The sequence below is a fragment of the Solea solea genome, chromosome 8, assembly GCF_958295425.1.
Source record: "Solea solea chromosome 8, fSolSol10.1, whole genome shotgun sequence".
In the NCBI taxonomy this organism is placed as follows: Eukaryota; Metazoa; Chordata; class Actinopteri; order Pleuronectiformes; family Soleidae; genus Solea; species Solea solea.
In genome coordinates, this window is record NC_081141.1 from 326,598 (window position 1) to 352,970 (window position 26,373).

The 26,373-nt window shown below is 39.4% G+C and overlaps 2 protein-coding genes across 4 annotated transcripts; both read right to left on the bottom strand.

The window, feature by feature from the left end:
- Positions 1-449: 449 nt before the first annotated feature.
- rpl35 (ribosomal protein L35) lies at positions 450-3,295 on the bottom strand. Its single transcript, XM_058635224.1, has 4 exons — positions 3,150-3,295; positions 2,511-2,647; positions 1,648-1,729; positions 450-639 (listed from the first exon to the last, which is right to left on the bottom strand). Exons 1-4 carry the CDS (start codon positions 3,150-3,152, stop codon positions 490-492), a joined length of 372 nt encoding a protein of 123 aa, XP_058491207.1. The 5' UTR covers positions 3,153-3,295; the 3' UTR covers positions 450-489.
- A 360-nt stretch (positions 3,296-3,655) lies between these two features.
- On the bottom strand, positions 3,656-25,455 carry golga1 (golgin A1). Of its 3 annotated transcripts, none has more exons than XM_058636073.1 (24): positions 25,265-25,455; positions 23,028-23,325; positions 19,428-19,518; positions 17,135-17,209; positions 15,160-15,257; positions 15,045-15,077; positions 14,302-14,430; positions 13,742-13,911; positions 13,530-13,641; positions 13,347-13,430; positions 13,120-13,245; positions 12,663-12,758; positions 12,202-12,297; positions 11,951-12,046; positions 11,123-11,263; positions 10,420-10,494; positions 10,032-10,121; positions 9,841-9,943; positions 8,813-8,973; positions 8,437-8,595; positions 7,864-7,923; positions 6,553-6,777; positions 6,381-6,467; positions 3,656-5,766 (listed from the first exon to the last, which is right to left on the bottom strand). In XM_058636073.1, the coding sequence occupies exons 2-24, from the start codon at positions 23,154-23,156 to the stop codon at positions 5,686-5,688; spliced, it is 2,517 nt and encodes an 838-aa protein (XP_058492056.1). In that variant the 5' UTR covers positions 23,157-23,325; positions 25,265-25,455; the 3' UTR covers positions 3,656-5,685. The 3 variants fall into 3 exon arrangements, with proteins under 3 accessions (XP_058492056.1, XP_058492057.1, XP_058492058.1); XM_058636074.1 differs by lacking the exon at positions 25,265-25,455 and adding an exon at positions 24,898-25,043; XM_058636075.1 differs by lacking the exon at positions 17,135-17,209.
- Positions 25,456-26,373: the final 918 nt, after the last annotated feature.

Sequence of the window (26,373 nt, forward strand, 5' to 3'; positions counted from 1 at the left end):
AATATCAGCAGTTACATTCCTGTAAGAAATATTATTATAATATTGTACTACACATATATTCGTTCGCTGTTCAGTTGCAAAATCCATCAATTTTTGATACATTTTCTGTCGAATTCCTTACAATAAACTCAACTCAGTTCAAACACATACAAATTCAAATAAATGGATTGAAAATGACAAAGTATTTGCATGTGCTGCCCTCATGTGGTCAAATGTAGTATTTACCATGTCTGTCAAAATGATAAAGGTCCATTTCAGAGCAGACCTGAGGGACCAAACCACACTGACAAATCACCACTGATCATTTCCAGAAAACACTTCCTTCACCTCCCAGCTCAGACATGTGACCTGGAGAAACGTCCGTTTCTGTTACCGACAAGTCGCTTAAACGTTTGACACGCGTGATGACATCACACTGATGCAGAGGAAACAGTTCACAGCAGACCAAAGTCTTTAACACAGATTTTATTCACTCAATAGAAAACGCATCTATGCTTTGACTGCAAATTTGCGCATGGAGTAGAGGAGATCCTTCCTCTGCTGCTTCTTGGTACGCAGACCCTCTTCGTGCTTGTTGAGCCGGCGGCGCAGAGCTCTGGTCTTCTTGGGTCTCAGATCCAGGGGCTTGTACTTCTTACCCTGAAATACATTAAATAGACGTTGAGCATGGAAAGAAAATCTGGTTTTCAACAACCTGGAAAACTTAAATTAAAAATAGAGAATACTTTCATACAGCTGGCACAGCTTTTAAAGGTTTTTTGTACTGTCACCAGGAGATATGACATACAAAAGCAGATCACATTACTGTGTTTAACACCGACTGCAATCTTCTATATAATATGTATTGTTATATATAATAATCTTCACTATAATATCGGTACGATGTCGGGATCTGCAGATATTGGCTTTAAAAAGTATTATCGGATGTCAACGAACACCTAGATCTGATCTGACTAATGATTACAATAATAGGTTAAATAGGCTCCGCCCTCTACAACTATTGTTCCTTTACATTCATTTTGCTCCATCACAAAAATGTATCCGTCCAAAAAGGTTAATACCGTCTTCGTGGTAATATCACTGGGTTCAGGTTTTGTTCAGTCGGACAGAAAAAGGTTTTTTGATTACAGTGACATGTTACGACCACTTCCTGTGACCATTCTGAAGAAGACCACTTTTTCTGTTTAACAAACAAATCTTGAGCTCAAGAAAATCTACATACAACATGAAAAACATGACTAAGTGACCTCTGCAGTTGGGCACAGAAACATCGGCCAAACACTCGATATATTGATGTATCTGCAAAATGTCTTCAATCACCATTTATCATTTTATTATTAAATATATCAACAATATTTGAATAACTGGATATAAATGTCACAACAACTAATTAATAGCCACAAAATGACAGTTGCGATCATGTACTGTAGAGAGAAATCATTCATTAGAATAGTTGCAGTCAGCCGTTGCTCACAGGAACATTTGGGTAGTTCAGTCTCAGTCTTTTGGTAAGCAGTTGTTGAAAATGCATCAGCAAAACATCAGCTCAACAAATATCATCACAGACAAGTGAACCAAAGAAAAAAAGAAGCCAAGCCCTGAGCAGGCGTGTGCGCTGGTTAAGACCAGAGGAGTCAGTGCTCTCACCTTGTAGAACTTCCTCAGGTTCTCCTTCTGTGTCTGGTTGACTACAGTCAGGACTCTGGCGATGGACTTACGGACGACGCGGCTGGAGAGGAGCAGAGCTACAGTTTAGTTTAGATGTTCATCATTGTGTGAATGTAAACAAGTGAAGACAATAACAGTAACACTTGGAAGCTGACAGGGAAAAGCATGTTTAATTGCTGTTAATCTGGCAAAGAAGCTAGTGTTACTAAGGCTGCAGCTTAAGATCATTTTCATAATGATCTGACGTGTCCATTTTCTCCATTAATAGAGTGTTTCTCAGAACATCAAACAATGTTGATCAGCGTTTCCAAAACCTGGAAATTAAGTTGTCAAATGTCTCGTCCACAAACAAATTATTCAGTTTTAATAATTTGTTATTTGGAGCAAAGAGACATTTATGTTCAAGGCGAAAAATCTGAAAGCTTGTTTTAATTACTTAACATTAATAATTCATTTTTTAATTATTTAATTACTAGAACAGTCGATTTGGGTAGTTCAGTCTCAGTCTTTTGGTAAGCAGTTGTTGAAAATGCATCAGCAAAACATCAGCTCAACAAATATCATCACAGACAAGTGAACCAAAGCAAAAAGAACCCGAGTCCCGAGCAGGCGTTTGTGTGTATGTCATCTTATAGCATGTATGAAACCACTGATCTTTTACAGTTTAGATTTGTCGATCAATCAATCGGCAGAGTTGAGGTCAGCGAGGAGATGCATCACATATGTACTGAACTTAAGGGGCCGAACAGCACCTGAACCTGCTGTGATCCTCAACACCAACGACTGGAAACGTAAGAGTTGAAGTGTGAAGTGTGTTAAATGAGTTCTTTTGCATTACGTACATCTTGGAGAGCTTAGAAGCAGCACCGCCGGTCACCTTGGCCACACGGAGCTGGGACAGTTCATTTTTCAGATCATCCAGCTGCTTCAGCAGCTCTTCCTTCTTCTTACCCCGCAGATCTCGTGCCTTGATCTTGGCCTGGAGCAGGAGAGGATGATTTTAGAGAGAGCGCCGCACTGACATCAAACATACTGAGTGGCATTAACATCGCTAATGACACGAGCCAAACACGGGGTGCTAGTTAGCTTAACAATTACACTTCCAACACATTACTCTTCTAACCCGACACCAATTATTCAGATTATTCATGTGCACGTTAATGTTTCAACCCGCTTCAACAAGTTGCTACGGTACATGATTTAAACCAGGCCGTTGAAACAGTTACTAGCACTGTTAGCACGCTGGCTACATGTAGCCTGATGCGTTAGCTTACGACTAGCAGCTCAAGTGAAGCGATGACTGTCACAGCAGCGCTACACAATTTAACATTTAAATACATTTCGGAGACAGTTTACTTATCGAAGCGTATGCGAGCGACTAGAGCACATGTTTATGTGCCAATATGACGCGCGTTTGCTGAGATTTAACCGAATTTCACGTGGGAAAAAACGAATTTAAGAGAAGAGCGTCAGCTCCTCACCATGTTTCTTCTCGCTGCCCTGTTGGAAAGGCCGGACGCTCCGCGTGCTCACAAAAAGTAGCTTCCGGGGAAGTTCTTCTTCGTCGGTTTAGTGTTCACAAGCAAACAGCGCCACCTGCGGGTGTAGGTCAGATGAAACAACTGAAACACGGCGAAAGTATTTGTGGAATTCAGGTCTCTGTTTGTCTGCTTCATCATGTATTTACTCCATCTGTGTGTGTGTGTGTGTGTGTGTGTGCAAATTATAATTCAATCATTTTTATTTTCATGTTCCCCACAACACAACACAATGTACACAATTATGTCAAACGTGAATACACTTTTCATAAAAAGGGATAATTTAGAATGTGCACATATTCTTATTTTTACATAAATGTTGATGGCGTAAAATGATGAGTTTATAAATGTTAATATTACACACATATGTATAAATTATAATCACATTTTAAAATATTACATTATTAGAAAAAAAACCTTCCCAATACAGAGGAAGCCAGAGCCACAAGGAGGTTTCTACATTTTTGGTTTTAATATTAAGAAACAAGAGAAAAGGGAAACCCAGCAGCAAATGTTAAATGATACAAAGCAAAGAGACAAACACTGTAGTGACTGTTTGGCGAGTTTTACCACAGTTAAAAAAGTGCATTGACTCTTTGTTTAGATTCTCATGGAGACAGTATTTAATCACCCAGCAGGGAAACGTTCTGTGGTCACAGATGTTTTCTTGGAAGTATGAAGACAACAGATGGACATGAAGAACAAACAGTGACACAGTTTAGACCAGTGTTTCCATTTCATAACTCAGATATTAATCATGACAAGAGCAAATTTGTGCATAATGTAGCAACTCATTTACAGCTGATATCATTTAGAATTTTATGCCTGTTATATAAAATATAAATACATAAATCTTAACTATAACATTGGGAAAATTACATGGGGGAAAAAGTTTGTTTTGGGACCCAAAAACATCTCCCACAACTCCTCTGTGGGTCTCGACCCGCTCTTTGGGAGCCACTGGTTTAGACGACGCCCTCGTATGTTTTATGATTCAATGATTCTGCTTTCGTTGGACATCCCATGATTCCGTTTGAACAGCAGACATGCAGATCCTCCCACCGATTTAAAAATATGATAAATACTGCAAAACAAACATCAAACCATTTACATCCACTGATTTATAAAGTTCTCGGTGCATACCATATGTACATGTTTCTATACATAAATAGACACATGGAATGTACATTCATTTACATTAGCAAAGGCAGGTAAAGGTAGAGCATGTCCTTCTGGCATTAATTACATCAAATTCACTTATTACACCACACCATTGTTATTATTATTATTGTTATAATAATAATTATAATCCAAACAGGCAAATAAAGTCCACATCATTCATATTGTTGATTCATCAGTGTTGGCTGGTGGCAGCCATATTTGTTTCTCCAGTACAGAACGGAGTCTTCTTTGACCCTGAAGAGGGCGCTCTTTCAAACAACAAGTTATTTTAGCTTATTGGTGGTTTAGGTTGGAGCCCACAGCCCAGAAGTGAACAGCATGTGAGGGAGGCTCAGGTCGTCGTGAGAACAGTCAGTGGTCATGAAGAGCAGTTGTAATGGTTTACCCTGACTGACCACACTGACGTCAGCACGTGTACGGTCACGTCCACTGAGGTCCTGTTTAATACAGACACGCGGTCAAACCACGGCAGCCAGCACCAACACAAGGAAACACTGATTTTAGTCACGCCTAATAAAACCCTCATCAGCTTCAGCACGGGACACAAAACCTCTCATCAGTGATTTAAACTCAGAGACACAGGAGCTGCTCGTCTGCTGCTGTGTCACTGAGATAAACCTGAACATTTGAACTGAATGATGGAAGAACAGCTCCTGTGTGACTATGGAGTTTGGTGTGAGGGACGAAGCAGCTTCCATATTCTGCTGCAGAACTTAAACCTTTCCATAAGTGGTTTAAATCAGGTTTATTTCTTGTGTGCACGCGAGCATTGTTGTGGCCAACTGTGATGTGAAATGTGCCGAACACTTGTGTCTACATGAAAAACCAGATGTTCATGCATGTGGCCCAGACCTGATGTGTTAGTGTTAAACATAAACTTCCCTCCTGTCTTTTAACAAACCCCTCGTTTATCTTAAAATGATACAGTTGGAAGAACCAGGCAACATTAGTTTATCAAGTCAGGCTCCTTTCTCTCAAAAATAGTTCCTAAAATAGCTGTCAATCACTCCATTATTTATGTCTCAGCAGGTCACTTTTAAATCATGTATGAATTATGCTTAGTCTGTAAAACAGCAGATTTACCTCAACCATTAACAAGAAAATATGATCCTTTTTAAACTGATGATGAATTTGTCTTTATCCCACGACCTGTGCAGCTCTGTGACAACAACACTGTTCACACTTTAAAGCTAGAAACGTGTTCCTCATGGAGGTAAATCCTTTCAGCTCCTGCTGCTGCTGCTGCTGCTGCTGCTGCTGCTTCTGCTGCTGCTGCTGCTGCTGCTCATCATCATCATCATCTCCACTGAGTCGAGGTGCCTGAGACCGAAGGCCGGATCGTCCCTTTAGGAGAAGGCTTGGACCCAAACCAGGACATCTGCAATTAAACAGCAGGTTTGAGTCAATCATGACAACTGCTCACACTTCTTATTAAGAACAGGCTTTGATCTTATTATTATAACTATAACTACAACAATAACTTATACTTCAAACAGAAAAAGGCCTCGCTGCTGCACTGAGCACATTCAGTGTCGGGTTTTTGTCTTTGAATATTTACTTGAATCCTGAAGTTTAAAGACAATAAATAAGTTGACGTTTCCTTTAATATTGTGTCCACTTAAATAATCTGAGTTATAACTCAGACAATTCAAATCACATTTTTAACAGCTAAATATCAATATTGTCAGAATAAACTTAAAATATCAAGATGTCATTTTCTTGCCAATATCACAAGATAGTTGTTGCAGACTTTAGAATAGAATAGAATAGAAATACTTTATTCATCCCCAAGGGGAAATTGTTTTAACATAGCAATACAAAAATAAATAAATATTGTAAACATAAAATGTAAAATGTGTAACAGTGGGAAAAAGTGAGTGCAGTAATAAAGGAAGGAGACTGTGACGTGAGAGTACGTATCATTCTAAAGGTCTTTGCACACCGCACAGTGATTATGATGCTGCTTGAATGATGCGGTCGTGTGACACAAACCTTGTACTCTAGAGTTTGCTTCAACATGTCTTCTTCCTCACGGGAGAAGTTCAGCAGCACAGAAACAGCTCGTATTAGCTGAAACGCCTGGTAAACACACAGCGATCCATATTATACAACTGTATTATACAATTGTGACAACAGTTGTATAATACGAGTAAAGAAGAGTTACCTCAGCCTCTCTGGAGGACATAAACTTGAGGACGACATGTTTGAGGTATTCAAAGTTGATTTCCCGTGAGTCGTTGAGGTCGGACGTGTTGGTCACGGTGGTGTTGGAGGTCGGGGGACTCAGGGTCGACACCGGCGAGAGCTCCGGACAAAACCTCTCCTGCTTTTCTGCTCGGCTTTCTGTCAGCTTCTCCTTCGCTTCAGCCTCTGGTTCAGACTTCAGCTTCTACAGAGAAATGTGTCTGTGTTTACACTCAGGGAACAGCATGTACAAACGTTTAAAGATGACACTGCCCAGTGGTTCTGGAATGTCTTCTGACCAACGCAGCCTCCAATTTCCCCAGGATCATGTGACATGATCACATGAACATCACATGTTGACTTAAAAGGAATTGAATGTTCCAAATTCAGGTCATCCTTGAGTCCAAGTGAGCATTTGTGCCAAATGATATGTGGACACTGATCAGTGGCTGCAGCTGCAGTTGCAGTTGTCAGAGATGGACACATGAAGTCACTTTCACCTCTACAAGCTCCAGTCTGCATGAAGTTATGGTGGCAATCACACAAGAGAATGTCAGCCACTAGAACCAGTTATCTAATATCCGCTGGAATTCCATTGTCTTGCTGCTTTGACAGATGGACGCAGCTGTAGTTCTAACTCTGCAGCAGAGGGAAGGACGACCTCTGCCTGTTAGTGATTTACCCACTACACTAACAATAATACACTAATACTAATACACTAACCTACTACACTAACACTAATACACTAACCTACTACACTAATACTAATACACTAACAATAATACACTAATACTAATACACTAACCTACTACACTAACACTAATACACTAACAATAATACACTAATGCTAATACACTAACCTACTACACTAATACACTAATACTAATACACTAACAATAATACACTAATACTAATACACTAACAATAATACACTAATACTAATACACTAACCTACTACACTAACACTAATACACTAACCTACTACACTAATACTAATACACTAACAATAATACACTAATACTAATACACTAACCTACTACACTAATACTAATACACTAACCTACTACACTAATACTAATACACTAACCTACATTAATATTGGTGTAAAATAAGTTTGATGTCAATTCCATCTGTAACTGGACACTAGAGACTGACCATCTGTCGTTAGAAAAGACATATTTGTAAAGCAGCACGTTACACTTGCTGTTTTTAATAATACTAATAATAATAATAATGATGATGATGATGATGATGATGATGATGTTAATAATAACACACTTCACTGCCTTACCAGTTCTTTCTGCAGTGTTCTCTTCAGTTCAGCCAGTCTCTGCTGCAGCTGCTTGATGGTCTGCACGACAAAGACAAAGACAAAAGACAAAAGACAAAAGACATCAAACATGTGTGGACAACTGTAACTCAAACACCTGAACATTAAAATCCAAAAAGCACAAAGAATATTTCCTCTGTGACATTAAAACAAAGAAGGATACAGAGCTTTTATGGTGACGACTGTAAAATAAAGTAAGAGGTGTGGGTTGGGAGAAAGGTGGAAGTGAGTCTAGATGAAATGAATGAATGAATGAATGAATGAACGAACGAATGAATGACTTAATTTTGGTACAGGATGAACGGCAGTAACATGCTTATATTTAAGCTTCCTTTTCACAGAGGGCTTATAATTATCATTATTGTTATTGTTATTATAATAATAATAATAATGAGGGGCCGTGTTAGACATATCACATAACCTAACCTTTGTTGGTTTGCATCAGTAGTGGATAACATGTGTTCTTTGGCTGTGATGAAGAACATAGTAGTGAAGCTATGGGGACAGTAGCATACTTTACAATAAGAATCTGACCCTGTTCTTGTCGTTGAGCTGCTGCTCCAACTCTCTGTTGACTTTGTGAATGTGATCCAGATCATCCACCGTCACACTCCCGTTGTGGTCGTCCTCACACACTGCAGGGCTGTGAAGCTGTTCTGTCAGAGTTTCTACCTCCACCTCCAGATACAAGACCTGGACTCAAGCACAGGAAACAAAACAATGAGACAAGTCATTCTGATCATAATACTAACAAAATAACCAAATCCCATGTGTGAGTTGGTCAGAGATGGAAATCGTCACACAGGAACGCCTGAGCTCAGATGTTTCTATGACGTGTTTCAGACTCAAGTATTGTATCGTGTAGTCAGGAGCTCATGTAGAGTCAGTGTTCACAGCTGTTTGGACTGACCCGTGCCTGGCAGCGGTCTAACTGCTCTGTCTGACTGAGCAGCTCCATCTTCAGGCTGCTCAGCTCAGAGTCTCTGTCCAGCTCCATCTGCTTGAGCTGAGCTCGCAGTCGCTCGTCCTGCTCCTGCAGCTGGACCTGAGAGGCCTGTCCACTCTGCACCTCTGCAACACACACACACACACACACACACACACACACGGAGGAAATGTCATCAGCATGAAACACACACACACACTGAAGTGAGACCGTCTGCATCCCAGTAAAACTCATATCACTGAGTTGACTTCTTATAGCATTTTACTGCTATAGTGTCAATGTCAACTTTACTTATAAAGCACATTTAAAACAAACTCAGTTGGTATAGACGACAAATACATGATAGAAAGGGATTATCATGAATAATAGATCAGTCATTTTAGATCTTAGATTCTGATAGAATGTGTGTTGAGTTTATCACACAAACAACACAAACATCCACCTAAAAGCATTAACTGTTATAAGCATTTGTATAAATGATTGGTCATTTTCAGGGGCTCAGAAATAATGGGACAATCTCAAATGATGATAAATGAAAGGCTTCTTTGAATAGTTGGTTGCAGTGAGTGAGTTTCCTCCCTGGATATACGTGGTCACTTGGTCACTTGGTCACTTGGTCACTTTAGTCTTCAGTGAGTGAAAAGCACGAGGTCACGTGACTGACTTGGTCTCTTGTGTTGTGAACCCAGGTCCTCTGGTGTTTCTGAGTTCTCCTGCGGATTCTTCTTCTTCTTCCTTCTTTTTAAGAACATTGTTGATCCGAATGTTTTTCTATGGCTCTGCTGTTTCTGAATGTTTATTTGGTTGTGGTTATTATTTGGAATGAAGGCTTTCTTCACTTGTGTCGACATATCGTTGGACTTTCAGTGAAAAGCCACCAAATGCAGTCAGCTGCAGACGTTATCTGCTTGTTGTCAGGTAACAGAATCTGAATCTGTGTTTATTTTGGAGCCCCTGAAATGTGACCTGTATATAAATAAGCAATAATGTACCGTTCTGTAGAGCTGTGATGTTTTCCTCTGCGAGCGCCAGCTTCTCACTGACAGTGGACAGTTCCTGCTGTGAGCTCTGCAGGGATGTGGTCTGCTCTCCAACCTTTAACAATGAAGACAGTGAATGCTTTCACAGTCACACACAGGATGTCAAACCCATCCACACTGTGTGTGTGTGTGTGTGCACAGACCTGTTTCTGCAGCTCTTCCTTCTGTCGCCTGCTTTCTTCAAGAGCTTTGGCGATTTCTGTGCTCAGCGTCTGCCGACTGTTGAGCTCCAGCTGAGAGAGAACACAGAGTGTTTGTATCCAGTGTACGAGCAGTTGTTCTGAGAGTATTGTTTCAACACTCTATAATCACATGTATCAGAGCCTATAATGTTCTTCATATAGTGCCTTGTAAGGTTGTATGTGTATGTGGAATGTTTCTTTTTTATTCCCCTCTGTTTTGATGTGGATGTTTTCCTAATCACAGTCATATTTCTATTTCGGTTACAGATTACAGTTCATTCTAGCATTTTATGAAGATTATTATTTGCTTCATCTATGTCAGTGTGGCCTTGTGTTGCTTTGGTTTTACCCTGCACTGCTCCAGCTCCTCCATCCTCTGCGTCAGCGTGGCATTCACATCATCACTCTGCCTCTCCACATCAGCCTGTCACACAAACAAAACTGTTCATTTCACTGCTAATTAAAGACAGAACACACACACAACAAAGAGTTTAGGTGAAGGTTATATTTTTTATCATTTCGTTTAGGGAGCACTGAAATATATACATACATCGTAATCCCACTTCTCTGTCGTCACTTATCTTTTTTATTATTGTCTGGTCAATTTACTTTATGAGAACCTTTCTTTTCCTTCCAGGCCTTCTTCATTCTGTCTCTTTCAGAGTTTGTAGACATTGTAATGTGTATTTATTGGAATAAAGTGTTATTTTTTTTGTGAAGAAACTTTGCTTTATGTGCATGCTCATCTTCTTTTTCTAATGTATTTCTGCAGCAGTGTTACAGCGGCACATACAGGCCCCTCCCCTTTTTTAAGTGAGTGAGTGGAAAACATGAAAGTAACTTCCTTTGTTGTTTCTGAGCTACTGTAGAATCATGGCAGTGCAACATGCTGGGCTCTGAGGAGGAGAAGGAGGAGGAGGAGCAGTAGGAGGAGCAGGAGGAGGAGGAGGAGGAGCAGCACCACCCGCTCCAAAAACAAGCAATCCTCTGATAATCAGGAAGAAGGACTTCCTACAAATACATCAAAGGAAGTGAAAAAGAAAAGAACATACCAATCTGTCCTGCAGCGTCTGTTTATCCTTCTCTAATGACACAATGCATTGTTCCAGTCGACCGACCTTCTCCTCACTCTGCTGCTGCAACAAACACACCTGCTGGTCCAGAAAGGCTTTCTCTGCACTCCACACTGCACGCTGAAGAAACACACACACACACACACACACACATGCATGATTAAAAACCAACTCATGTTTCTTCTTTCAGCTTCTCCTTTTAGGGCTCGCCACAGCAGAGCTTTCTATATTAATGATTTGTATTCATATACTGTATTAACAAGAGCACTGAAGAGACCAAGATTGAAATACTTTACAGAATATCATATCATCATTCTGTGATGAATCTTCCTGTTGTATAAGAAATCATCATATTTATTATATTGAATACATTTGTGAAACACAATAAATATTCTAAATGAAATGTTAAATATATTGATTAAAAAATGTTATTCAAAAAAGTCACTTCATAACTTAATAGTATTATTATTATTATTATTATTATTATTATTATTATTAATGATTATAATAATGATAATAATAATAATAATAATAATGATAATAATGATAATAATAAAATAACTTAATAGCAGGCAACTACATTGTTTCTTTCTGTTTCTGTTGTTTTCTTTTTTCTGTGCTTCACCACATACCAACCATGCTAACTGCTACTAACACACATGCTATCATGCTATCATGCTAACATCAGAGACGTACCTCACTCACTCATTTACACACTCTGGTCACATGGCATGACCTTCTGAAATGTTTTAGCAGAACTCTGCTAACAATCCAACCTGAGTGGTCAGATAACAGTGAGGTCCTCACCAGTTGATCCATGTGCTGCTGTTTGTCTGTGATCTGCTGCTCAGCACTCTTCAGTCTGTCACTACACTCCAGGAGCTGCTGCTCCAGGTTACAAACCTGAAACACACAGTAAGTCACTATGACACTGGCTGTGACAGCATTGTCAATGAACACTTCATTTAAACTAATAAGAAGGACGTAAACATGGTCCTTCACAGTGAACTGAGTGAGTGAGTATGTGTGTGTGTGTGTGTGTGTGTGTGTGTGCTTACTTGTGTGTCTGTTCTCGCTCTGTAGGCCCTGGAAGAGTCGTCCTTGTGTCGCAGCAGGGTCTGCAGCTCAGTGATGCTGCAGCTCATTCTGGAAACCTTCACATAAGAGACAGATGATGTAGTAGATCCAGTATAATGTTCATTGAATGACAGGAAACATCAGCAGTAAAGTCAACATTTGGATGTTGAGTTGATGGCATTAGAACAGGTTTGAATTGTAAATGAAGGTATAGTCTGTTTGTCCTCTGTCACATACTTAATACTTAAATATTGCGATTTGAGACATTTCCCAGGTAATTGTTGGAGATTAACCACGTTTTTAGGATTGTTAACTCATCTACAGTCCGGCATTCAGATTCTTACGGGTGAAGTCACGACCTGTTGCCACTTGGTCAGAACTTTTTCTTCTTCATAAACCAACAGTTGGTTCATTGTGAGGTTTACTGATAGGGTTGGTTTACCTGTGCCTCCAGTGAGCTGACAGTATCAGCATGGTTTGTCCGCACGGTCAGCAGCTCCGCTCTGGTCTCAGCTACACTTTGCTCCACGATGGACTTCTGAAAAACAACAAATGATATAAACATTGATATAAACAGGTGCTCCTGCTTCTACAGTCAATGTGATGACCAGTGAAGCTTTAAGTAAAGAACAACCGTGATGAAAGTGACTGACAGCACTCTACACACTCATGGCATGATTATTGAACTAATCATCACCATTTAGAAATCATTAATAATCAATAATCATCAGTGATTAATCGTTACAGCCCTAGTATGGACTGGATTTTGCCAAAGTATAGCTGGCAGACATGGAAGATAAGAAAAAGTCATGTATCGATTATCCTGATCAAAATAATCTTATTTTTACAGATTGAATGACTCAAACTAAAGTGAATGCTCTGGTGTGTATGTTCTTCACCTCCTGGAGAAGCTCCTGTAGATGCTCATCCTGACTCAGGTTCCCCTGCAGTCGTCTTTCCAGGGAGGTGACTTTCTTCTGAAGGTCCACCAACAAGCGCTCCTTCTCCTCCTTTGTCACAGCAGCCTGCCGAGGTACCAAGGACGAGATGTGTTGAAATAAGAAAACAGTCTCTGTTTTACATATAACAGACTGACACCTGCGTTAGTCAAAGATGTTCTTCTGACCTTTTGCTGTTGCAGTTTTAGAGAATCATGTTCAGTCTGTAAATCACGGAGTGAATTCTCTAGAGTTGACACCATACTCTGTGACTGAAAAAAAAAAAAGAAAAAAAAAAAGCCCTTCACAAACTTGAAATGGTTAAAAACGGTTTTGTAAGTGTATGTGGAAGCTGAGTTCTCAATCCTGACCTTCTGGAAGTCTTCAGAGACCTGCTGGACGAGCGATTGCAGCTCCTGACATTTTCCCTCCAGCTCACTGATCTTCCTGTCGGCCTCCTCTCTGAGCAGCAGCAGTTCCTCTCTGCACAAATCAAACTTTAAACTAGTATTTTTCTAGTATTATGTAGTAAGTATTTAGAAATAGAACGTCTTTATTGAACTCTTTCTTGGAGATGACTTACCGCTCTATTTCCAGTTCAGAGTTGAGTCTGCAGCTCTCGTCATGTTGCTGCTCTAGAGTCTGGAGTTTCCCTCGAGCCTCAGAAAGCCCACGCTTTGCCGACTGGACTTCAGCCTCTTTCTTGTGGAGCTGTCGCTCCTGCTGGTTCAGCTGCTCCTCCTTCCTCAGCAACTGACAGAAGAAAAAAGAACAGAGCATGCACTCACTCTAGAGTCACACTTGTCCTGAGCCTTCATTATCATTAAAACTGTGACTGTACTCTGAAAGTTCAGCTCTAAAATCATGCTGCTGATTCAATGTTTAAGTCATTCTGTGATCATGAAAACAATGAATTATACATTTAGGTGATTGTACACTTATTTTATATTACATTTCTGCCAAATGGAACTATTTTTTCCTAAATCTCAAACACTGACACACCTGTATAAATAACATGTTTCTATTTCACCTCTAAACTTCTTCTAAGGCAGAAAAGGGAGAGCAGATCAAGCAGAGCACACCACACACACACACAAACCACACACCACACACCACACACCACACACACACACACACACACACCATGTGTTTCACTTTGGCCAGCTCCTGCTGTTGAAAACCCTCCAGTTCATCCAGGTCATCCCTTTTCTTGAAGAGAGTCAGACTTTGCTCCATCATGTCTTGCAGTTGAGCCGACAATTCAGTCTTCTCCTACACAAACACAACAGTCAGAGGGTTATTATTATTATTATTATTATTATTATTATTATTATATTGTTCATCTTTTTGATTGACTTCTTTAACATTTTTAACAAAAATAACAGATATATACGTATATATATATATACATATATGTATATATATATGTATATATGTATATATATGCGTATATACATTTATATACATATATACATATATACGTATATATCAAAAGTATATACTGAATGTCAGACCTTCACATCACTTTTTCAGGCTATACACAGGATACTTTTGCAAGTTCATCTTAAATAAATGTCAATTGAATTGTCAGATTCTGAAAGATTCACACACACACACACACACACACATATATATATATATATACATACATATGTATATATATATATATATACATACATATATATATATATATATATATATGTATATATATATATATATACATATGTATATATATATATATATACATACATATATATATATATATATATATATGTATATATATATATATATATATATATATATATATATATATATATATATATATATATATACTGTATATATTATGTATAATATCATCACTGAAAATCAAAGACTTTTAGACGTACCTTTTCCAGAATTTCCATCTTCTCCATCCAATCCTGCAAGTGGAACCATGTGAAGACGTAAGTACACAAACCACAACTCAGCATTGAGCTAGAACCTGGACAGAGTGACATTTACCTGATCCTTCTTCTCCAGAGCTAAAGTCATCCCCTCGGCCATTTTGGCTCTGCCAGCCTGGTGAGACTCGCTCTGCTCCTGGAGTTTCTTTATAGCCGCTGCAATGTGAGAGTGAAAGGAAGAAGCAGAGAGTGGGGAGAACAGGAACATGGAAACCAGATAGAAAGGTTGGTATGCAACCAAAAGAAATAACATACATGAGCGTGGCACTGTTAGTAGCTGTGAAAAGTTAAGAGTCACATTAAGAGGCGTGTTCCCTCAGAAGCAGAGAAAAGCAATGCATGGCAACTAGGGCTGGGCAGTATGTGGATTATATACTGTATATACATATATATATATATATATATATACACATACTGTACGTATATATACTGTACATGTAAGGTATCTGTAATGACTTTTCCTGGTTTTAAAGGCTGTTGCATTGATTATATTGCTGTATTATATTGAATACAAATATTATAAATTAAATATACAGTATATCATGATTTTAAAACTATTTGTGTAATAGCAGAATGTTTAACCATATTTAAAGGTAGTTTTACTGTTTCTACGCATGTAAATATCCTTCATTTAACATTAAAAAGAAATAAACCAGGTGTTATCTGAAATGAAAGGTAATAACTGTAGTTTAAGAACATGCGAGTGTGTTTACAAACATCTCAAAAGAAGAGAAACAAATATTGATTTGATTTATATTGTTATATGCATCGATAGTGAATGATAAATGTATATCGTGATTGGATTGTTTTGACCATATCACCCAGCCCTAATGCAACAAAGATTAAATGCTGTTTATGAAGAAAGGAAATCCACCCTGAAGAAGTGAAAGTGACGAGGTCTACTCTCTGAAGCCCTGAAAACACCTCACAGTGTCTGAACTGAGGGAAAAATGATTTCTCTGTATGATATATATGTCCACTGGATACAGCTGAACATTAACTGCCTTCATTCACTCGACACTCTGCTGCTCATTGATCATACACACGTGTGCTTTGTAATATTTCAATCATTATTCATCACCACTGGAGCCACAACATTTAGATTCACTCATGTCAGATAAGCCGTCGTGACACCAGTGAAAAACACAACAAATCTGTGTCCTCTTACTTTTCCTGTGTCCCCTCTTTCCAAAATGCCAATTTAGCGTTGGATGCTATTCATTACACTACTTTGTGCCACAGGAGAGGAAAAATGATCGGAGCCATTTCGCACTATGACGAGATGGTTTTTACGATCTTAACGTCAGTTTACTGATTGAATGTTCTGGAATGTTCAGGGAAGATGAGTTAGAGAATGTTCACAGCTGTAACAGGAACTTTGTCACTCATCAGTTTGTCAGTTCTTTCCTCTTGAGTGTCACCACTGACAGAATGTTACTATTTACAGTTCAGATAGTTTTCTCCCCTGTGGCTGTTCACACTTCTGTAACATGCGGAAAACAATATTCCCCAATAACAATAACACCAACATCCTAATAAATTGACAGTCAGATGGTTTAAATAGCTTTAAACTCATCAAAACTCTGCCGTCGCCAATTTGCCATCGCAAAATACTGCATAACACATTTTCTCACCAGATTTTGAGAATACGTATTGATCCTTAGGAGCCTTAGAATCCCCCCCCCCCCCCCCCCTTTCGGTCAGTCAGTCAGTCTACAAATTCAATTAAACGACCTCAATCTAAACATCACTGTCAGACAGAAGATGCACAAACACTAGTTTCCCGGGAAAAAGCTGAAATCAACACACTCAACTCATATCAGTGTAATTGGTGAAGGGTGGATTTTAAAGCGTCACCAAAACAAACCTCTACAGCTCATGACAGTAGAGAAGTGATTAGGATGCACTACAGCTGACAGACAGCTGACAGACAGCTGACAGACAGCTGACAGACAGCTGACAGACAGATGACAGACGGATGACAGACGGATGACAGACAGGAAGCTCGTCGGGAGGAAAGTAGAGGTACGTACAATCCTGATGCTGTTCTAAAGCAATTTCAAGCTTGTCCTTGGTCTTCTGCATAATTCGTAGCTGCTCAGCGTAGTCTAGTGTTGGGGAGTGGGTAGGATGATGAAGTTTAAAAAGCTCACACACACACACAAAACAAGCAAGATGGAGGCAGATGACAGTAAAGACAGACAGTGAAAAGGGGGGGGGGGGGCAAAAGGGGAAAAAAGTGATTGAGAAATAATGGAATGCAAAACTACCAATGACTTGTACAAGTGCTATCACTGACTATGTAAGGAATGGGAATGTGTGACCTTTAACCCTTGGTGTGTGTGTGTGTGTGTGTGTGTGTGTGTGTGTGTGTGTGCGCACACATGCAAGAGTGAAAGAGGGAGAAAAAGAGAGAGAGTCAGGACAAACAAAGTGGATCAAGTTTTACTGCTGAAATATGAAATCAATGTCATTATATTACATAAGATCCCACTTTATGATCAGTGAAGAACATAAATGTGTATAAATATTGAACGGGTGGTGACATAAATGAACATGTGTGTAAAAATAAAAGTGCTCAAACAGGATGTGAGCTGAGGAGGCCATCTCTACACACAACATTACCTCAACTCTGTCAAGTTTTCTGTAAACACAGCATTGTTTCATCCACACAAACAACACTGTAATACATATGCCAGGCCTGCATGTGGCGCTGTAACGCGAGTACAGAGATACACCAAAACTAGAGACACATACATTACAATGACAGAGACCAAACAATCTCCAAACACAAGACGACGACGACGACGACAACAGAGATAAGCGACAGTAAGTGCACGCGGGGCTATGACATCAGTGTTTGGCCCATGTAGCGTATTGCTGAGGATTTCAGATTTTCCTACACCTGGACAGGTTTTCAAAAAAATGTTGTGCTCCCAAAACGCTGGTTCCATGTGGATAAGAAGAAACTTTAATTATATTCACTTTTATGTGAATTACCAATGAAGGTGGACCTTTGCCGAGCACGTTCATTATTAATGTGAAATCTGAGTTGATGTGATCGTCCTACGTTTCCATCCAGGTTCTAAATGAACATGAATAGAATGGTAAGCACAGTGAAGGTCAACTGGAGTTGTTTGTGTTGTTCTTCTTTACATTAAAGCTCAGTTTGAAGCTCTCAGAAGAGCTGTTTCAGCTTGTTGTTCCAATATCTTAAGATCCAGATGTTGAATGAGTTAAAGATTACGGGATAAGCTATAAAAAAAAATTGGAAATTATAAAATGGCGATGTTATAATGTCCACACACCTAGAGCCAGCTCCCTATGAAAACTCTGGGCAGACAAATAAATGTCTTTTCTAAACAGTGCTTTAGAGTGCTTTAAAGGCTGGTAATGAATTACTGCACCATGAAAGCATAAAGAATATAGTGTAAACATGTAGGATAAATAAAGAATATAGTGTAAAAATGTAGAATAAATAAAGAATATAGTGTAAACATGTAGAATAAATAAAGAATATAGTGTAAACATGTAGAATAAATAAAGAATATAGTGTAAACATGTAGAATAAATAAAGAATATAGTGTAAAAATGTAGAATAAATAAAGAATATAGTGTACACATGTAGAATAAATAAAGAATATAGTGTAAAAATGTAGAATAAATAAAGAATATAGTGTAAAAATGTAGAATAAATATAGTGTAAACATGTAGAATAAAGGCTAACAGCTGAGTCCGCAGGTGCATTGGTGTTGTGACTGTTCCTCAGTTGATGCACAGTCACTTCCTGGTTTTCAAATGTAGCCAATGATGCAGAGAGTATTTAGCGACGAATTATAGAATTTAGTGGAGGCTGTGATTTTAGGCCATGTTGAATCCCTCAGGGCTAACTACTAAAACATCCAAGTTTCCCCTTTACGACAACTGGCCGGAAGTTAAGAAGTTAGCTTATATTTTAGCGGAAGTTGCAAGTGATGCTCCATGTGCGTTTTCAATTGTCAGCTAAAAACAACATCACTGTTTTACTTCTGATGAGCAAAGAGGGCATGGATGCAGGCCAGGCCGTGCTCACAGCAGCCTCTGGATCCTCTGGATCAGGATCTATAACTTACAGATTACAACAGCTGCTCATACACAAGCTGTTTTCAGACACAGTTCCAGAGAATACGTGGAGAACCTGGTCCAGACATCCTCAAGAGTTTGCCATTAATATAACAAACAGCAGAAAATATAGGCAATTTCTTTGCAGACATCTGTCTTCTAACATACAGCTCCTCTGAAGAACGTCTGAAAGCTTCAGTTCAGCTTCAGTCCAACGTGTCCTACCTGAAAGCTTGGCCTCCAGCTTCCGGATCTGATCGTTCCTTCTGAGGAGCAGAGTGGGCAGGTCATCCCTGGAGCTGCTGCCATCAGATGCCTGAAGAAACACAAAGCATTAGGTATTCTGCAAGTTCAAGTTAGAATTCAGGTTTCTTTGCAATTTCAAGAATTTAGATTTTAACAATCAAGATTTCAAGACTACAGGAATACAGAACTTTACACTTATTACATTTACGCTTATTTGTAGTTGTTTTCTTTAAAAACGCAACATTTTTCCTAGACATGTACATTGTGGTACATACAACGCTTACCACATTTATTAGACCACCTGTCATAAAAAACAAAAAACATCAATATTTTAGAAATCGTTCAAAAACTTGTTATTGTTAATTGTTATGGCAATTAAACAGAATTTGCCTACATTTATTAGTCAAGAATGCAAGTAAATAACTATAATTTGACATCTTCATGAAAAAATAATCATGTGTTCTAGTATTTTTTCAGTTTTTTGGTAGAAGAGTAAATTAGAAAATTCATAGATAACAATAATAACTATATTTTAGCATTCAAAAGACAATCTCAGTTAAAGAGCTTATTAACCATTACAGAAACATAAACAAATATTTTGATAATTACCGATGCTGTTCATTTAGAGCAGCTGTGGTATAAACCTTACATTGCATGGTGGTCAAATAAATGTGTTAAGCACTACACATATGGTATACCAATGTTACAGAAGTACACCAACAATGGAGAAAGGGACGTTGAGCATGCTGTGTACAAACGTTTTTTAAATAAAGTTTTATTATAATAAGTATCCATTACAATGTATACAATCATAGAAGCAGAGACAGAGTGGACGACTAAGGAAAGCAAATAAACGCTGTCCGAGAACAAATTCAACAAACTAACACGACAAAGACAGTGACATGGAACATGGAAGTGCAGGACAGGGTGGTGATCTGAGGTTTTCCCACTCTGGGACTCAAAAGCCAATATTATATATATATATACATATATATACTGTATATACAGTATAAAAAATCATTGAACTTGTTTTCGTGTGTACAGCCTCTAAGACAAAGAAGCTTGCTGCCATTAAAATCATGGCTGCCATATTGTAATTTGAGTAATAATTGGTTTCCCATCTTTAAAAAGTGGGTCCCTGTATATAAAGTTTGGGAAACATTGTTTTAGATGAGAGAAACACATCACTGTCAACATTTTATAACATGTGGAGTAAACTGTGGAAACCACATGATTAACTTGTTATTATAGGTCAAACAAGTGGGTTCAGTATTCAAAGCTCTCTTCACATTTGTGCACATTTATTGTTGGAAAAGTAACTTTGAATGAACCTGCCAACAAAAAGCAACATTCAGTGCATAAGTATGAATGTTTCAGTTTTTTCACATTTATTATCTAAAAAAACAAGTTTTCTGAATGTGTTATTAAGGATAAACTTGTAATTTCTTTCATTTTTTTTAATTTTATTTATTACACAGAAAAGTGAAGGGCTGTCGAGGGCAGTGAATACTTGCTGAAGCCACTGTATCAGATGGCAACATCACTAAATAATGTATCCAGTCTGGCTTCCCTGTGTGAGATATGATACCGTCTTTGTTAAAGCCCACATAGACCGGAAGCTCCAATTAACGCTGCGTTTGTGTGTGTATCTGCGTCATTACCTCGTTTATGAAACCCTAAAGCTTCAGCACAAACAGTTCAGCCACTGCTGAGAAAATAGTGTTGTATTGTCTTCCTGGGCTCTGCGAAGCGGATCGGCACTTCCGTAGTTTGATGTCGTCATCAAAAATCCTCACCACTCCTCTCACCGTGCCAGAGGGGGAGCTGTGTATCTGAGAGCTGGCCTATCTATTACATCACTTCCAGGTACCTGGCCAATCACAGTACAGTAGGAAAGCTCTCGTTGGCTGGCCAATCACAACACAGAAACAGCGCGGCTGACGAGAGCGTCAGTGAGGAGATATTTTGATCGGCTCGTTTGCAGCGATTAGGAGGTTTTTAACCATGAAAACAAGTTAATATATGTAAGTAGACCTCTATAACTAACATATATGTGTGATACAAGCATTCTATGTCGCCTTTAACACCAGTTAGTGCTTTTCCTTTACTAACAATAAGAGTAGCTCTTCTATGAAACCAGATTTCCACAGATTATCACAACCTCCTCAATCAAACAGTCAGTACATTTCCATGCACAGCATCAACAACGCTGTTCAAATGGACTCCTGTCCTTGACCCAGTATCCAAGCAGAACTGGGACGGAGTCATCTCGTCCCTATCTCGTCCATATCTCGTCCATATGTCGTGCCATATGTCGTCCATATGTCGTCCGAATCAGCAAATAACATTAGAGACTCCTATACAATGGTTTACACCCGTGAACGGTGGTTTAGGGATTTGGTTCCATTTGTTCTATTATTATTTCTCTTTGAATGGCAATAACCCGTTTTGGGGTGCCCTGCTTGAACGAGGGTACTTTCCCAACAGTGAGTAACACAGTATCTGGACTACGAGCACTACAAAGAGACAACATCATTGTTATCCTATATTAAAATATACTATATTAATCACAGCCAAGCCCTGCTACAAACAGCTTTCTGATAGATGACTGTTTCACTCACAGTGCCGATCTTCTCTAGAACTAACCAATCAACTGACTAATGACATCACAAGAAAATCTGCCCTTGATTACTTAATAACACCATTTTGTCATTAGTTTTGAAAGTGAAAACCCACGAATGAAACCACTGTGTGAAGCAAGTTGATAAAAAGAAAATACTCAAGACAAAATCAAATGACTCTCACTTCCTGCCTTTTGATTTAAAAATAACCTGCAGAGGGAAACACGTCGCTTTCAGTCTGAGTTTGTTTTACTGCTTAAACTCTGTGTTAAGAATTCAAACCTGAGATGAATGTATTTGTCTCATCATGCTTATTTTTCTATTTAACACGGAGCATCTTTACATTTGGCCGTGATGCAGAACAGTGAGATGGTCCCTGGAGCTCCTTTATACCAGAGGGAGGCAGTAAAAGGCTCTTATGCAGCCACAGAGGGGTTTACTAATGCAGCTGGAGCCCAGTCCATCAGCATCACCTCCCTTCCCCTCTCCTGGACATCCATTTGCATTTGTTATTAATGGAGCTGGCAAACAAGCTGTGGAGCCACGGCCACGCCAGTCAGCATTCGCTTTGCATGTTTCTGTGTTTTTAGGACTTTAAAGTCTTTTTAACTGATCTACAGGTGGGCATTGTTGTTCGGCTTGATTCTTGTGTAGGACGTCTCTTCCAGTGACGGCAGTCTGACCGATCAATGGCCGGCTTGGAACCTTGCCAGAGCAGGTACTAATAAAACCTGGTACCAAGTGCTATGCTAGAGGAAACGCAAACTTAACCGTGCCGTGCCAAGGTGAGTCGAGCCGGTGGAAATGCGCCAAAACTCTTCCTTTCTGATGGTGTATACTGTTTTACTGTTTTACTGTTTCAGTGAGTACAAAAACATCCAAAACACAGGTAAATTTAAAGCTGCTGAAAAACAACATACAAACATTAGGCTTCTAAAGACTTCACAGAGTCACTCACAAAGTCATCGCCTGAGTCTGCTCCCACTGACGTGATGGATTCCTTGCTGATGGTGCGTGGTATACGGACGCCACTCCGCGGAGCAGTGGCTGCTTCCTCTGCAAGCTTCTTCTTCAGCTTGGCAAACATGGCTCGTCTTTCAGTGTCTATTTTCCAGTGCAAATCGCAGTGTCTGTGGAGTACGTGGCTTCACTCGATGCATGGAGTTTATGGCTCCTTGTTCTGGGGACTGAGACAGAGCCGTGTCCGCGTGTCCCACTCAGAAGAATTCAATGCTGGTGATTCCATCATGCCACATCTACATGAAGACAAAAAGTGCTCATTAAAATGTCAACATTGAAAACAAAAAACAAAGTGCATGCTCTGATGACAGGCATTTTAGCTGTCTGTCTCCCACAATTTGGGTTCAAAGCCTGACAATGTGCCTTGTTCCCCGAGTGTCTTTCAGTGAAAATGCAGATACTTCTCAAATAGAAAGAGATGAAAAAAACAGTTTTCCTCTGAAAGGAGAAGTGGCTGGAAGATTATTCAGATTTCCTTAATATGGAAATGAGAGCCAGCTTGCTCAACAATGGTGACAGAGGCCTTGCTGGTCACTGGGACATTGTCAGAAGGCTTTAATAATGTATATTATGCTGCAATCCATTTACATTGGAACTCGGACCTGGGAGTGACGTCACTGCCGAGTTCACTTCATTCCAGCTGAGAAGTCGAAAACACAAGCGCATCTCGGACGAGCCATCGTTAACAACACCAGTCGATAACAGCGCTCCACACCACACAACAGTGTCTATGGTTAAACATTATTATTATTATATAATTACACAGTACTATGTGTATGACTAATTTATGGTGAAATAAAAAGGACAGAAGTGCTGTTAACGGTAAAAGTCGTAGTGATTGTATGATGGCTGCCATCTTGGAATCCCATGTTGGGATTGCTCCGAATACAAATTTGAAGATTGAACGCAATGTTCCGGCTCCTCCTTACATGTACCTGACTGTGGGAATAGTCTCATACAAGCATGCACCATATATTGGCTGGTAGTGGTGTGTGTGTGTGTGTTAGTTTTATAAACAGTATGTAATCATGCCACCTGTGATTATATTGCTGCAGCTCAGCTGCATGACAAACAATTTACCACGAGTTTACTGCGTGAAATAGCAGATACTACTAGGTCCCACCCATCCTCCATTTTGTGTGTGTCAATATCTATTGGTTGAGTTCTTCCAACCATATATAAACACATATGTGTATGTATAAACATATATGTGTATGCACTGTGTCTATATATATATATATGTATATATGTATATATACATACATGCACATATGTATGTATACATGTATATGATCTACTCATGATCTACTCTGTGAGCAACTTCTACTAAAACATTTTAAGTCTTAGACTAAATGACATCAAAATAATAAAAAAGTAAACAAAACAAGTAAATACTGGTACAATCTGAACACTAAATAGAATACGCTCTAAAGAGGAACGCAACTAAATGTCGTAAGGACTGCAGAGGTCATTTTATCTGTTCTGTAAAATGACCACAATATTTAGCATACTCATATCGCAGCCAATATCGATATTGAGACATTATAGGTCGTATCAGGGCAGTCAGACTAATGTAAAGAGCCTGGCAGCACCCACGTCCTCATCATCAGTGAACGTTGACAGATTTCTCATGCTTCAGTTGGCTGAAGTTGCTCACAGAGTAGTTAGACATTAAATTGCTAAATAAATAAAGCTTTACTAAATGTCTAACTACATATCCCTATATTTAAATGAGGTGGCAGAATCACATTAAAAAAACTAAGCTAATAAAAAACTAATGAATCAGTCGGTTTTCAAAGGGTTCAAACCTGTAATACAGGACCTGTGCTGAGCAAACAGTGATGTGCTGCAGTGGAGAAGAGAAACACTTGAAAATGGATTCTTGATCGCTGAATGTGACTCTACGCTGGTTTTATTGCAGAGTGTCACAGCTGATAACTGTCATTAGCTCACGCGTTTCAACGTCAGTCCCAAACTACAGCAAAGCAAAGCGAAGCCTCCGCGGTGCCGTTTCACTGCTGACGCCATTAATGAGTGTTCTATGGCAGCGTCGGCCACTGTTTTGACAGATACAGTAACTCGCTAGCTAACTCCTGTAGCCACAACAATGCGCGTCAACGTTCCACCACCACCACCGGCTAAAGCTGACGCTAGCTTGTTGGTTGTTTCTCTTACCATATTAACTTGGAACAATATCAGTCCGGGGCCGCATTTCCTCCATTTTACTCACAATACACTCCAACAACTCCTACTGTGGTGACTCGTTGGTGGCACTGTCCGGTTTGACAAGGTAGCTGCTGCTGTCACTGATGCTACTGCTAGTGCTAGTGCTAGTCTGTGAGCTACACGTAATCACCTCCACACAGATGACTGACGACGTCACGGCTGTGGCTCCGCTCTGAAGCAGCGACGCCTGCAGGTCACAGAAGGAACAACGGCTGTCTCACACACGCGAACCATTCATAGTGAGGACCCTTACAGATGGTATGCATTCCCTAACCCCTTACCCTAATCTTAACCGTCACAACTAAATGCCTTACCTTAAACCCAATTCAACCCAAACCCTAAAACCAGGTCTTAACCACCAAAGGCTCCTTTAAGATGGGAGGACCAGCCAAAATGTCCCCACTTTCCCAAAATGGTTTGGGTCTGGGAGAAATCAGCAGAGTGGAGGAACCAACAGACTGGTGTTGTGGTGGTGCCAAAGAAGACAGTGTAGTGTGCACATGTGTGTAGACCTGTCAGTCAGTGTGTAGACAAAAGTACACACTTCATTCAGGAGAAGAAACTTTAGGAAATCTTCAGCAAGCTCAACGCGGACTGAAGATTCTGCAAAGTACAAGATTTTTTTTCTCCACTGACTCAGTGATTAGTACCACATTTATCAATAAATAAACAAATTGAAACACAAAGCCGGAAGTTAAGTGTTTATAGGAAAAGAGAAGAGGTGTTTGCTTCCACTGTAATGTTCTTATAGGGACAGACCCTCAGGTGAAAGAGGCAGAATAATCTTCTAAAGAATATATCAGCACATGTTGATTCTAAGATTTATTTCCCATAAGTCAGCCCCTCCCCACACACTTTTTTATGTTATTTCAGGAATTTATTTTCATGTGATGACAGTGGATCAGTGGTAGGGCGAGGTCAAGGGTTCAATTCCTGACTCCTATGTGTCCCCAGGCAACCCTAACTGACATTCCCAGGTGAAAAGGTCACCTGTGTTCACCCTTCAGCCTAATTATTTGGACTGTTTGCTCCCTAAAACAAAACAAAATGTTTCTTTC

Excerpts from the sequence above, each read along its gene's own strand:
- rpl35 (XM_058635224.1), bottom strand. Across the intron at positions 1,730-2,510 it reads GCTTCTAAGCTCTCCAAGAT|CCGCGTCGTCCGTAAGTCCA; the intron begins GTACGTAATGCA and ends GCTCCTCTCCAG. Across the intron at positions 640-1,647 it reads ACCTGAGGAAGTTCTACAAG|GGTAAGAAGTACAAGCCCCT; the intron begins GTGAGAGCACTG and ends AATGTATTTCAG.
- golga1 (XM_058636073.1), bottom strand. The coding sequence starts at position 23,156 with ATGTTTGCCAAGCTGAAGAAGAAGCTTGCAGAGGAAGCAGCCACTGCT. Across the intron at positions 13,912-14,301 it reads TGGCCAAAGTGAAACACATG|TTGCTGAGGAAGGAGGAGCA; the intron begins GTGTGTGTGTGT and ends TTCTTCTGTCAG. Across the intron at positions 12,759-13,119 it reads TACAGGAGCTTCTCCAGGAG|AAGTCCATCGTGGAGCAAAG; the intron begins GTGAAGAACATA and ends GTTGTTTTTCAG.